General features: G+C 29.6%; 7 protein-coding genes across 7 annotated transcripts; 6 read left to right on the top strand and 1 right to left on the bottom strand.

Moving 5' to 3' along the window:
- Window positions 1–442: 442 nt before the first annotated feature.
- On the top strand, window positions 443–2,185 carry MDM34 (ERMES complex subunit MDM34; the record flags this gene model as incomplete). The annotated part of the gene is made up of 1 exon (XM_046077070.1): window positions 443–2,185. One exon carries the CDS (start codon window positions 443–445, stop codon window positions 2,183–2,185), a length of 1,743 nt encoding a protein of 580 aa, XP_045934783.1.
- A 171-nt stretch (window positions 2,186–2,356) lies between these two features.
- BOL2 (Bol2p) lies at window positions 2,357–2,632 on the bottom strand (the record flags this gene model as incomplete). Its single annotated transcript, XM_046081400.1, has 1 exon — window positions 2,357–2,632. One exon carries the CDS (start codon window positions 2,630–2,632, stop codon window positions 2,357–2,359), a length of 276 nt encoding a protein of 91 aa, XP_045934782.1.
- Window positions 2,633–3,105: 473 nt separating this feature from the next.
- NIF3 (uncharacterized protein) lies at window positions 3,106–4,053 on the top strand (the record flags this gene model as incomplete). Its single annotated transcript, XM_046077069.1, has 1 exon — window positions 3,106–4,053. The coding sequence occupies one exon, from the start codon at window positions 3,106–3,108 to the stop codon at window positions 4,051–4,053; it is 948 nt and encodes a 315-aa protein (XP_045934781.1).
- A 567-nt stretch (window positions 4,054–4,620) lies between these two features.
- Window positions 4,621–5,265, top strand: SCDLUD_002301 (uncharacterized protein; the record flags this gene model as incomplete). Its single annotated transcript, XM_046077068.1, has 1 exon — window positions 4,621–5,265. One exon carries the CDS (start codon window positions 4,621–4,623, stop codon window positions 5,263–5,265), a length of 645 nt encoding a protein of 214 aa, XP_045934780.1.
- A 614-nt stretch (window positions 5,266–5,879) lies between these two features.
- On the top strand, window positions 5,880–7,193 carry EDC1 (Edc1p; the record flags this gene model as incomplete). The annotated part of the gene is made up of 1 exon (XM_046077067.1): window positions 5,880–7,193. One exon carries the CDS (start codon window positions 5,880–5,882, stop codon window positions 7,191–7,193), a length of 1,314 nt encoding a protein of 437 aa, XP_045934779.1.
- A 1,523-nt stretch (window positions 7,194–8,716) lies between these two features.
- Window positions 8,717–10,540, top strand: ARB1 (ATP-binding cassette family ATPase ARB1; the record flags this gene model as incomplete). The annotated part of the gene is made up of 1 exon (XM_046077066.1): window positions 8,717–10,540. The coding sequence occupies one exon, from the start codon at window positions 8,717–8,719 to the stop codon at window positions 10,538–10,540; it is 1,824 nt and encodes a 607-aa protein (XP_045934778.1).
- A 319-nt stretch (window positions 10,541–10,859) lies between these two features.
- Window positions 10,860–13,205, top strand: SCDLUD_002298 (uncharacterized protein; the record flags this gene model as incomplete). The annotated part of the gene is made up of 2 exons (XM_046076621.1): window positions 10,860–12,224; window positions 12,810–13,205. 2 exons carry the CDS (start codon window positions 10,860–10,862, stop codon window positions 13,203–13,205), a joined length of 1,761 nt encoding a protein of 586 aa, XP_045934777.1.
- Between the last annotated feature and the right edge of the window lie 290 nt (window positions 13,206–13,495).

Here is a 13,495-nt window from a genome sequence, read left to right as displayed (position 1 = left end):
TATTATCGGTCTTTGAAAAATAAAATAAGCACGTTTTTTCTTTTCTTTTCTTTTCTTTTCTTCTTTTTTATTTTATTCTTGTTTCTAGTCCTTTCCCCGAGCATCGGCAAGGTGAATAGTTTTTAATCTTTGCAAAACTTACAACTTCTGCGTGCTTTCTATTCATCAAAAAACTTTATGTAACAAAAAAAAAAAAAAAAAAAAAAAAAGAGGGAGGTGAGGAACGACAATTATTAGTTGTGAAAACAAAATCACAAATAAATATATTTTTTCTCTTTTTATTTATAACCAAAAAAATTAAAAAAAAAAAAAGGTACAACCCATTTCGTAAGCTGACAATATATATATCACTTTTTATACTGCCAATAATCTTTACTCCTTAACATAAAAAGAAAAACCAAAATCATCTCAAAAACGGACCCATTAAAAATTACATTTAATAATGTCCTTTAAATTTAATAACGAAATCTTTGAAAACAAAGATTTTAATAAAATAATTAAAGAAAAACTAAATAAGGCGTATCAAACAAAAAGGAATAACACTAATTCTAGCAGCACTAATGGCACTAATAGCGGCAGCAACATTTTGAAAAATGGCATAACAGTGACTAATGTTGATTTTCCAACACCCCCTTCACTAGAAATATTAGATTTAGCTCTTGTACCTAAATCTGTATTAAAAGGAATAGCTAAAGTTTTATTGAGTAATGCCACCATCGAGATATCTACCACCATTGAAGCCAATTTATTACTATTATATACTAATAATAGTACTCCCGATTTTATTTCTCCAGATATAGTATGCAATGATTCCTTTACCGTCCCTATAAACATGACTTTTAGCAATATACATTTAGAAGCAATAAGTAATATATCTATGGATCGTAGTGGTAATAGTGGGTCTCAAGGTACAGGTTTAGGCGTTTCCTTTAATGATGTCAATTTAGATTTTGATTTTTACTGTAGTATTAAACTGTTACAATCTTCTATTGAAAGAAGATTGAAGCAGGCCATGGATAGTGTATTTAAAGATGTCTTGCCCTCCGTTATTTTTAATTCAACAATGAAACTTTTTTCGAAGAAGAATGGTATTACTGGGAAGAAAAATAAACGCTCCATTATTAACGGCTCCAACAATTCAGATAACATTAGTGCTGCCGTTACACTTATAAATTCTTTTGAATTGGAGGATTTGAGTCCAGTCACTTTATTGAAATTAAGCACTATGGTATCTTCCAGAAATTCCTTATCTTTGTTACCTTCCAAGAAGGCCCAAGTTGGATGTTTGGAAAGACCAAATTTATATAAATACATTATGTTGAATAAAAATAATTCCCAACATTTGTCAACGTGCTTTGGGAAAAATAGTACCACGGCAGACAGTAGTAGGACAGATAACTTGTTGCCCAATAATATCGATCTAAGTGTTGAAAATATTATAAAGATAGCCGATCTACAAACATCCATTTATAAAAGAGCAGGCAAAAGACATAATAATAAAGTAAGAAGAAGAAAAATTGTATTAAAGCATGATACTAATAACACTACTAATGCTACTAGTCCTCATCCTGTGCTTCCATCTAAGGAACTATTGGGCAATAAATTGTCAGTAACACCCACTCCTATATTGAAAACACCAATTAAAATTAAAGATTTTAAGAATATGGTGGGAATAACTGGTGGGAATACTCCTGCTTCGCCTAGTGTAAACATTGGCAGTAGTAACAATAATATAAGAGAAGTTTCTTTGGAAATAGATGAGTATTACGATGATAATGAACATACTATTTCATCAAATAATAATGATGGTTATGGAACAAATAACAATTTGTTGTTTACATTGGACGAAGACAATGCTTTTGATACATGTTATTTCGATGCGAATTATATTGGTGATGGCAAACATACTTGTAAGGCAAATAATAATTTATATCATACTAAGAATAATATTTTATCCAATCCATTTACAAGACAACATTATTCATTTGTGGGTATACCAACTATAACAACTGCAACTACTACTACTACTACTAATAATAATAATAATAATAATAATGACTATATACCCGATGAAAAGAGCGGTAAAATTGATAACGAAACAGGCATATTGAGAACGGAAAAAATATTTGTTGGAAACACAAACGTTAATCAACAACACCACCCACCGCCCCCATACACAAAGTAATTGAATAGGTAGAATGCAAGGGTAATAACCATTATCTAATCGGTAAAATAATATCTATATGTACTTATTTTTATTTAATTAAAAACAAGTATCGTCTTGTACATAATATTTTTTATTGTTATATATGTATTTAATAATAGTTATGTTTCTGATGTTTCAAAATTGCAAACATTATATTACTATTTTCTCCCATTCTTTTATAGTAAAACATTTGCAACTAAAAGCATGTATTTCACTAATTTCTTGTGCTAGCGCTTTGTTCACAAATCTACACCTGACCAATTTATTTTTATTTAAAAAAAAATCACTAACTACAACAACCTCGAAATTTTGTCCGCAACCGTTACTCATATCACTAACCAGAACCTCATGAAAATTTCCCGACAAACTTTGTTCTATTTTGGACTTTAATAATTCAGGTGTAATTATATTTTTTTGTTCAGACATTTGATATGGGGGGGTTTTTTTTTCTTAATGATTATTTTGATTTATTTTATTTTTTATTTATCTATTTATTTAAATAATAACTTTTCAAAAAAGAAATATAGTACTATTGACGACAGGTCTAGAAGGTGTAATGTTGGTTTACTTTTTGTCTTGTAATTTCTCGATTTTAAAATATATGAAAAGTATTCCAATTTTTTTTTTTTTTTTCCCTTGACAAAAAAAAAATAAAATTATCAAAATAATGTTTATCTATGTCCGAATATTTGTATTTCCAGGTTTTTGTCAGAGCATCTCAAAATTTATAGCAAAAAAAAAAAAAATAAATAAAAATAAAAACAAAAAAAAACGAAAGTTTTCCCAACATTTTGTTTTCACATTTTTTAATTCATCTTTTCAAAAAAGAAATTAATGTGCGTTTTTCACCTTATTTTAATAATATTCTTGTTAAAAACAAGAAAGAATTACATTAAACTATGCCTAAACAACCACTAACCACAACTGAACTAAATAAAATAGTAAAGGTTATCCAATCTTTATATCCCATCAAATATGCTGACTCAAAATGGGACAATACAGGTTTATTGATAGATACAAGCGTGCCAAGTCCCACAAGTGCTGCTTCTGAAAATAATGACATCTGTAACCCTTCTTTCAAAGTTTTATTAACGAACGATTTAACCAGCAAAGTGTGTGATGAAGCAATTTCAAGGAATTGTAATTTAATTTTAGCATACCATCCGTTTATTTTCCCCAGTTGGAAAAATATAAGTCCAAACAACAATCCACAACATAAAAGCTGCATTAAATTGATTCAAAAAAATATTAGTGTTTACTGTCCACATACAAGCGTCGATGCTGTTCCATATGGGGTTAATGATTGGTTGTGCAACAGTTTAGTGGGTGTAAGCGCAGCCAATATCGATGATGCTGTCATTTCTAGGACTCAAGTCATTGAACCTATTGATGGAAATGCACCAGCTACACATGGGTATGGTAGAATTGTTGAATTGGTATCATCTTTGCCATTGAATGAAATAATTGGTAACATTAAAAGTGTTTTAAAAATTAAACATGTCCAAGTGGCTGTTCCAACTAATGATAATTTTCTGGTAAAGAGAATCGCATTGTGTGCAGGCAGTGGATCTGGTGTTTTCAGGTCAATTTCCAAGCGTGAAATGGATAACATTGATTTGATTTACACTGGTGAATTGTCGCATCACGAAATTTTAAAATTTAAAGAGATGGGTAAAGCTGTGGTTTTGTGCAATCATTCCAACACCGAGAGACAATACATTAAGGATATAATGACTGGTTTGCTATCCAAGGAATTAAATAAACAGAATAATGGTACTGATAAAGAAACGTTGAATGTCTCGTGGATCGTTAGTGAAACAGATGAAGATCCGTTAGTTGTTGTATAAATAATAAATACAATTATTGCTAGTACATTTATCGTCAGTACCCTATTTTATTTTGTTTAGATTGTTTTTATAGTTTTGTATATAAGCAATTCTTGCTTTACTTTTTCATTAATCACAGTAGATATACAAAGCAAAAATTACATTTCAAAACATGGACATGGGTATATGCTTACGACAAAATATTTGATCGTATTAAAAAAGGTAACCATCATTTTGTATTATTATTAGAATAGAATGATATAAATTATAGTGAGATTTTATTATTTAATTTTAAAGCTTAAAAAAAAAACCCTTTTTTTTATATTTTTTTTTTTTTTTTTTTTTTCTTTTTTTAATTTAATTTTTTTTTTTTTTAATATCAAAAATTTCTTGTAAATATTTTCATAACAAAGGCTATGTATCAAAAAGATTTATATTACTTTTGAAGAAGTTCACCTGGTAAGCAACCTGGGTTCGATAAGGTTATTTCATTTTAATAATTTGCATTGTCCAAGCAGGGTCATAGAAGGAATACTAATTCAAACTATAAAGAGAATATTATTCAGTATTATATAAAAGGGTAAAAACATGGAATATTCGTTAAAGGCTGAAAATAGAAAAAAATTTAAAGACAAACAAAAATTAAAAAGAAAACACGCTACACCAAGTGATTTAAAATACCACAAGATCAATACTACTGATGCTGCTGGTCGTAATAAGATTATTATAAAAAATAAAAACAATGATGAGGATAATAAAGAGAATAAAGTAGAAGAAACAGAAAAGGAAGTATCACAGTTGCAAGATGATAATGAATGTAATAATATAGCAAAGAATGATATACTATTAGAACAAGTAGAAGACGATGTAATAGATGACGAATTGAGGAAAAAGTTGAAAGAAATTGCGTTAGAGAAATCAGTTAATGATAATACGAATGATGCTGACAGGATTAGTAAGTTAATATTGACTAAAGATAAATTAACATACAAAGATTTTGACAAAATGAATGTTACACAATTAAATCAGGTTTTAGCAAAAAATAAGGGAGTCGATGTTGGTAATGTTTCTGATACTATTACCTCTAGCGGATTGCAGAGTAGTAAGATTCCTGAACCTATTATAACGGATGAGGCTGTTGTGCCGAATGGTGTGTCAATTGATAAAGAGAATAATAGTATGCTACCAAATACCTTACTGGATGATCAATCTTTCTTGGATAGTATACTTTAAGACAGTGAATTATATATATATATATTATTATTATTATTGTCTAGTACACGCATGTGATAAACCGGTGTGCAAAAGAGATCAAAAAAGGGTGAAAAAACAAGTTTAGCCCGGGTAAATCCACAAAAATAAAAATATATTTTATTTTTTTGTTGTGTGATGTAAAGTTTTGTACGGTGGCAAAATAGAATAAAAATATAAGAAAAGAACCACAGAAAAATAAAAAAATAAAAAAAAGTTTTTCCTTTTCTTTTATTTTAATTCTTGTGCGTTGTTTCTCCCACGCAACTTTTTTTTTCTTTTCTTTTCTTTTTCTTTTCTTTTTCTTTTTTATCTTTACCTTTTTTCGCCCCCCTTTTCTTCGTAATAACTGCCATTATCAATCGTTCTGTCGCATTTGATGTTTTCTTTATTACTCTTTAATCTGTTTTATACTTTTTTAAATTGCATGTGCATAATATCATTATCATTTCCACTATCATTTCCATTTCCATTTCCATTTCCATTAAAAGGAAAAATAATATAAAATAAAAATATAGTAAAGTGACCAACAACTAGCTACGTTTTAAATCTATTATAATACTTATATCTTTATATACATATAAACAATCAAAAATATGTCCACAGATACTATGTATTTTAACAGTTCGAGATTGTTAAGAACAAATAGCAAAAACAATACACCTGATATAAAAACAAAGAGCTATTCGCCTGTCCACAATATTACATCTACTAATAATATTAACGTTGACAATATAAATAATAATAATAATAATAATAATAAGGATTATTATAGAAGAAGAAAAAATAACAAAACTAATAGCACGGGAAAGGATAACAAATTCAGCAGAACCAACAAGAATGTTATGATACCCAGAATACAACTATTGCCAAACGGAGAAAAACCAAATTTTGGTGGTAACAATGCTAATAATCATGCAAATAAATGTGGCGTTGCATCTGTTGCATTCCATTCTAATAGCAATGAAAATGGAAACGATAAGACAAGTCAAAATTATCATTCAAGCAAAAAGGGATCCTTCAAACAGCAGCAGAGGCATGGTAGCAGTGATAATGAAGATGTAACTAAGAAAGTGAAAGAAGTATTGAACTTAAAGGGCAATAATGAAGGCTTAGAAGTAATAGAGGGGAAAAAGCAATCGAAAACCAACAAAAAAAGCAAAAAAACTGCTTGTGCTAAGGAAGAAACAACAACAGCCGCTGCAACTAAGAAGAACAAGATAACCACAAATAAAAAGAATAAGTCTGTCTCAAGCGGTAATAGGAAGGGATCCTTGTCTTCATCGCCTTCTTTATCTTCTTCTGAACTCGATGAAAAACTTGACCTAAAACCTGCCTCAGAAGTGAATGCTGCATCAGCTGCACCAATAGCCTTAGAAAGTCCTGCTATATCTAATGCCTTGGTTGTCCCTCAGCAACATACTCCAGTTATGTTGCCTCTGAATGCTAATAATGTAGTTTCACCTATTGCTTATCCTCATCCTCATTTTTCTAATTTTGGAGTACCTCCTATGTTTCAACAGATGCAACAGCAGATGCAACAGCAGATGCCTAATTTTATGTATTATACAGACATGAATAATGCCCCTGTTTTTCAGCCATCCCCAAACGGAATTTTTATGAACAATAACGGCGTCAGCATCAATACTCCGCCCATGTTTACTTCAATTAGTGGTAATATACTAGGACCACAATCACAACCACCAACATCAAGTTCTTCTACTTCGAGTACTACCAGCTCTATGTTTATTAATTCGAGTACAAATACGAGCACTTCTACGTTAAAACATAAGCAAACGACAACTGGACACAATCAAAGCCAGAATGGTGTACAATATGCTGGTGCTTCGTTTGCTTCCAATGTCCCTACTATTAGTAAATTGCCAAAACCTAGCTTTTTAACAAGTTAAAATTGAGTGAAAAGAGATTAGAAAAAAAAAGGAAATAGATTTTTATATGCATATTTGGGGATGTGTGGCTTTTTTTTTTTTTTTTTAATTTATTCTTTGTGAATATCTTTGAAGGATTTTTTTTTTTTGGATATGTGTTATTATGTTTCATATACAATTTTTTTTTACATCATTTCTATTATTCACCCTTTTTTTTTTTTACTTCTTTTTTTTTTTTTTTGTTTTTATTTTATTGTTACTATCATTTTCTGTTTGTTTTATTTTTATGCCATTTGGGAGTTCAATAATCTATTTTATTGATTAGAATTGTGATTACTAGGTTGAATCTTACTATACTACAATTTTTTTTTTTTCTTTTTGATTATTTTTGATATCTTATGAGCGCATTTGTCTCTGATATCAAATGTTTATTTTTGTTGATATAATTTTAGTGGGTATTTTATTTTAGTAGCTCGTATTTTGTGTTGCTAACTAAGACGCATTATAATAATTATTATTATATATATCGATTTATTTTTCCCCAATTATTACTATTTTTTTTTTTTTTTTTTTACCTTTTTTGAGTCGTTCTTTCATTTTTTTTATCTTTTTTGGTCTGGTTTAAAGAACTATAAGCGGTTTCTGTCTTCAACCTATTTTCAATTGTTGTTACTTTTTGTTATGTTGACCATTTTCTGAATTTAAAATATATATTAAAAAAAAAAAAAAAAAAAAAAAAAAAGGAAAAGAGATGCCAATTATGATCAGTTTTGATGAAATATAAAGAGATTTTTAATATTTTTCTTTATCTAAGTAATTAAAGAAAACTTCATATATACTTTTATGTGTGTTTTTTTGTTGGTAAGTCATGCACACATTTGCTCTTTATATAAATGAAAACATTATATAAATAAAGAGTGTTAAGTTTTTAAAATATATATTGCAATTAATCTCTGTCATTATTTTTGACATTTTCCAAATCGTAATCATGAAAATAATACGGAAAAAAGTAATTGACAAAGTCCCAGGTTCGTAATATTCCGGACATTTTCGGTAATGCATTATTATTACAATTATTTTTTTTTTTTTTTTTTTTTTTTTTTTTGATTTTCTACAGCACAAAAAAATAGCTGCAAATTTTAATTGGTTTTATTTCTGTGTGTCGTTCTAAGAAATGATTTGCATTGTACGTTTTCTAAGACATTAAATTACACTTTTCTTTTTTTTTTTTTTTTTTTTTTTTAGAAATTTGTTTCCAGAATTTTTTTATTGTATTACGACGAAAAGGAATTACTTTCAGAAAAAAAAAGAAAAGAGAGAGAGAAAAAAAAACCTCTTTTTTTTATCTTATATTTCATAAACTTGACCTTGTTTTATTCAATAACTTACTTTTACCGACTTTTATATAATTAACATAAAATAGTGAAAAATATTTAAATGTAAGAAATTTTATAATATATATACACGGAAAAAAAAAAAGTTAAAAAGCTCTTTGAAATAAAATAAAAAGTAAATAAACAGTAAAAAAAAAAAGAATATATATTATGCCTCCAAAATCTGCATCGAAAGCCAAGAGAGAAGCTAAAAAAGCTGAGAGAGATGCTAAAAGAGCCGCTGAAGGTAAAACAGTTAAAAAATCAAAGAAAACGGAAGATTCAAATACTGAAGAAGATAAAGTTGCCGCAGAAATTGAACAATTGAAGTTGCAACAAGATAAAGATGGTATAAGTGATCGTGTTGTTACCGGTGTTTTAGACTCTTTAGCCACTTCTCGTGATATTAAACTAAGTAGTGTCTCTTTATTATTTCATGGTAAAGTTTTAATTCAAGATTCCATTTTAGAATTAAATCATGGGAGAAGATATGGTTTGCTAGGACCTAATGGTTGTGGTAAGAGTACTTTTTTAAAGAGTATTGCCACCAGAGAATACCCTATCCCAGAATCTATTGATATATATCTATTGGATGAACCAGCTCCACCAACTGAGTATAGTGCTCTGGAATTTGTTGTTAGAGAGGCCCAAGCTGAATTGAAGAGATTAGAAGATGAAGTTGAAAGATTAATTCTAGAAGAAGGTCCGGAATCCGAAAAGTTGGAACTTATTTATGAAAAAATGGACGAAATGGACCCAGATACTTTTGAAAGTAGATCTGCTGTCATTTTAATTGGTTTAGGTTTTAATGCTGAAACTATCAAGAAGAAGACCAAAGATATGTCTGGTGGTTGGAGAATGCGTGTTGCTCTATCCAAGGCCTTATTTATTAAACCAACTTTATTATTGTTAGATGATCCAACTGCCCACTTGGATTTAGAAGCCTGTGTTTGGTTGGAAGAATATTTAAAGAGATACAGCAACACTTTACTATTGGTATCCCATTCTCAAGATTTCTTGAATGGTGTTTGTAGCAATATGATTGATATGAGACAGCAAAAGTTAATGGCTTATGGTGGTAATTATGACACTTATTTGAAAACACGTACTGAATTAGAGACCAATCAAATGAAACAATACAATAAGCAACAAGAAGAAATTATTCATATTAAAAAGTTTATTGCTTCTGCAGGTACTTATGCTAACTTGGTTAGACAGGCTAAATCTAGACAAAAGATTTTGGACAAGATGGAAGCCGATGGTTTAATTCAGCCAGTTGCTCCAGACAGAGTGTTCAATTTCAGATTTCCCGATGTGGAAAGACTACCACCACCTGTGTTGGCATTTGATGATATCAATTTTGCTTATGATGGTAAACCAGAACATTACTTGTATGAACATTTAGATTTTGGTTTAGATATGGATAGTAGAGTTGCTCTTGTTGGTCCAAACGGTATTGGTAAATCCACGTTATTAAAACTATTAACTGGTGAATTACAACCACAAGGTGGTCGTATAGTCAGACACACTCATGTTAAATTGGGTGTTTATTCTCAACATTCTCAAGATCAATTGGATTTAACTAAATCTGCTTTGGAATTTGTTCGTGATAAATACAATCATATTAGTGAAGATTTCCAATATTGGAGAGGCCAATTAGGTAGATATGGGTTGACTGGTGAAGCACAAACTGCCAAAATGGGTACTTTAAGTGGTGGTCAAAGATCTCGTGTTGTTTTTGCTCTTCTAGCTTTAGAGAATCCAAATGTGTTGTTATTTGATGAACCTACTAACGGTTTGGATATTCCAACTATTAACTCATTAGCTGAGGCTATTAATGCTTATACTGGTGCTGTTCTAGTCATTTCGCATGATTTTACATTATTAGATCAAATTGCCCAAGATATTTACGTTGTTGAACACAAGAAAGCCACCAAATGGGAAGGTACTATTCAAGATTACAAGAAGAAGTTGGCTTCAAAGATGACATTCTGAAGTGTTCGATTAGAAAGAAAAAGAAAACTGTTTTTTTTTTTTTTTTTTGTCCCTCATTTGTTTATACATTTAAATATATATATATATATATGTATACAATATTTGTTTATATTATTTTTTTTTAATAATTATTTCTTAACATTATTATTTATTTATTTTTTTTTTTTTTTTTTATTTTGTTAATGCGACAAAGCGAGAGAAAAAAAAATAATCATTATTAACCAGAAAAAATTTACGTATAGCCATTTTTTTTTTTTTTGCCCATTTTTAATTTGTAGTAAAACAGAACATACAGTTTTATCTATATGACCAAAGAGACATGAATACTACTGATTCAACTAGCGCTGACGTTATTGCTACGAAAATGTTAGATAATCATAACAAAAAGGTGGATGAACTTTTTCAAAAGCAACATGTAGAATATATTCAAGATTATTTGACCAAAGACTTAGAAACAAATCTTACAAAAGTGCAAGATGAATTATTTATTAAATTACTGGATTTTAAAAACATTGAAACAATGTTGGATAATTGTCAAGGATATATAGATATTTATCAAACTGAAAGTTTACAAATAGATAATTCGTTAAGAAACTTATGTTTTAATGACGAAAAGTATAAGTTTGAAATTTTGAAAAATGAAAAACTTGTTATGAAATCACCTGCAATTGATTATAAAACTTCTGATGGTACCATTGAAAAAATCATGGATGATTTTACTGAACTTAGTGCAAAATATACTTGGGAACTCATTGTTCAAAATTTCATAAAAAACCCAAGCATTTTAAATTTCAAAGAAATTTGTGATACTTGGAATACGATTCACGAACATAAAATTGATACTAGATTGGTGTGTGAAATAAAAAAATGGCTCTTCAAAGATGAAGAGCAGAGAACTGATTCAGATGATAAGGAGGCAGTTGGTGAAGGAGATGAAAATGGTGATATTATGGATTTGTTAACTGAAAAGCAACAATCTAGTACTGATTATAACGATCAAGATGAATATAATGAAAGAGTCGACTTTAACAACAAATTGATTGAATTCTATAAAAAATTAAAAACCGTTTCTAATGATGCTGATATATCACAATTGCTTGATATACTTGGAGATAAAATAGTTTTGTTGCATGAAATACAATCCAGTGAGTTATCAAATTATATCAAAAAAGATGAATATTTAAACAGAAAATACTATATGATGGTTAGAAATCAGATTAATAAGCTGTTTTTGAAATTGAATGGGCTTGATCCCTGTTCTGGTACTCTAAAATGTACGAACTTGTATGAACTAGTATCAAATGGTAATACAATGGATAACACAGATGAAAGTATGATATATGAAGTATGTTTACAGACCAAATACTATAGTAAGGGCTGGTTCAATGAGGATTTGGTAGGCCGTGGTGTAATCAATGAAAAAATAAAAAGGTTGTTGAGAGATATTGATGAATATGTTAATTTTGCTACCAACGATAAAATTGGTTTTATAAAAAGTGTCAAAGGAAAATTAGATGATGAAGTTTTGGTGAAAATAAACGAAAAAGAAAATGAATGTAGAGGTAGTAGTTATTGGTTGTTGCAACAATTACGGAACCCAATATATCAAAAGGAGCAGGTTAAAGGAGACGATACTAAAGCTGTTGTGGAACAGAATGAAGCTAAAGTTGATAAGGAAGAACAGGTTAAGGAAGAACAGGTTAAGGAAGAACAGGTTAAGGAAGAACAGGTTAAGGAAGAACAGGTTAAGGAAGAACAGGTTAAGGAAGAACAGGTTAAGGAAGAACAGGTTAAGGAAGAACAGGTTAAGGAAGAACAGGTTAAGGAAGAACAGGTTAAGGAAGAACAGGTTAAGGAAGAACAGGTTAAGGAAGAACAGGTTAAGGAAGAACAGGTTAAGGAAGAACAGGTTAAGGAAGAACAGGTTAAGGAAGAACAGGTTAAGGAAGAACAGGTTAAGGAAGAACAGGTTAAGGAAGAACAGGTTAAGGAAGAACAGGTTAAGGAAGAACAAGTTAAGGAAGATGATACTAAAGCTGTTGTAGAACAGAATGAAACTAAAGTTGATAAGGAAGAACAAATTAAGAAAGACGATACTAAAGCTGTTGTAGATCAGAATGAAACTAAAATTAATAAAGAAGACGATACTAAAGCTGTTGTAGATCAGAATGAAACTAAAATTAATAAAGAAGACGATACTAAAGCTGTTGTAGATCAGAATGAAACTAAAATTAATAAAGAAGACGATACTAAAGCTGTTGTAGAGCAGAATGAAGCTAAAGGTGATAAAGAAGAACAGGTTAAAGGAGACGATACTAAGGCTATTGTAGAGCAGAATGAAGGTAAAGGTGATAAAGAAGAACAGGTTAAAGGAGACGATACTAAGGCTATTGTAGAACAGAATGAAACTAAAGTTGATAAAGAAAAGAAGAAAATTAACAAGGAAGAACAGATGGAATCATATAATATGGAGAAAACTCGTAAAGAAGATATTGAGAATAAGAATTGTGATAAATTTATCGAAAGTGGTGATATTATTTTCCCTGATCTAACAGCAACCCCTGTCACACCCTTAACAATGGACCAAATAATTGAACAGCTGGTGATTAATGTTAATGTTAGACATTGGAACTTATTTGCTAACGGGAACAGTACAAGCTGCTAGATATTATTTTTCTTATTAGCACTATGTTGAAGGGGATTACATTAGTAATTATATTATATTATATTCTCCTTTAATCACCGTTTCCCCCTTTTACTTATTGATTTGTTTTGTCCGTCGTTTATAGTCGGGAAATTATTTTAATTGTTTGACGGATGTTATTCCGAGAAAGGAAGTAGAAAATGTTAATAAAAACACGCGTAATAAAAGATACTCAAATGACTAATTTGCCCACATGGTAATCAATTCTTTAATAATTACTATTAATTCTCACTGAGGGATTTTTTTTTGTT

This window comes from Saccharomycodes ludwigii, chromosome III (genome assembly GCF_020623625.1).
Source record: "Saccharomycodes ludwigii strain NBRC 1722 chromosome III, whole genome shotgun sequence".
Lineage (NCBI taxonomy): Eukaryota > Fungi > Ascomycota > Saccharomycetes > Saccharomycodales > Saccharomycodaceae > Saccharomycodes > Saccharomycodes ludwigii.
Note: the sequence above shows the minus strand (reverse complement) of the source record. Positions and strands in the feature narration are given on the sequence as shown.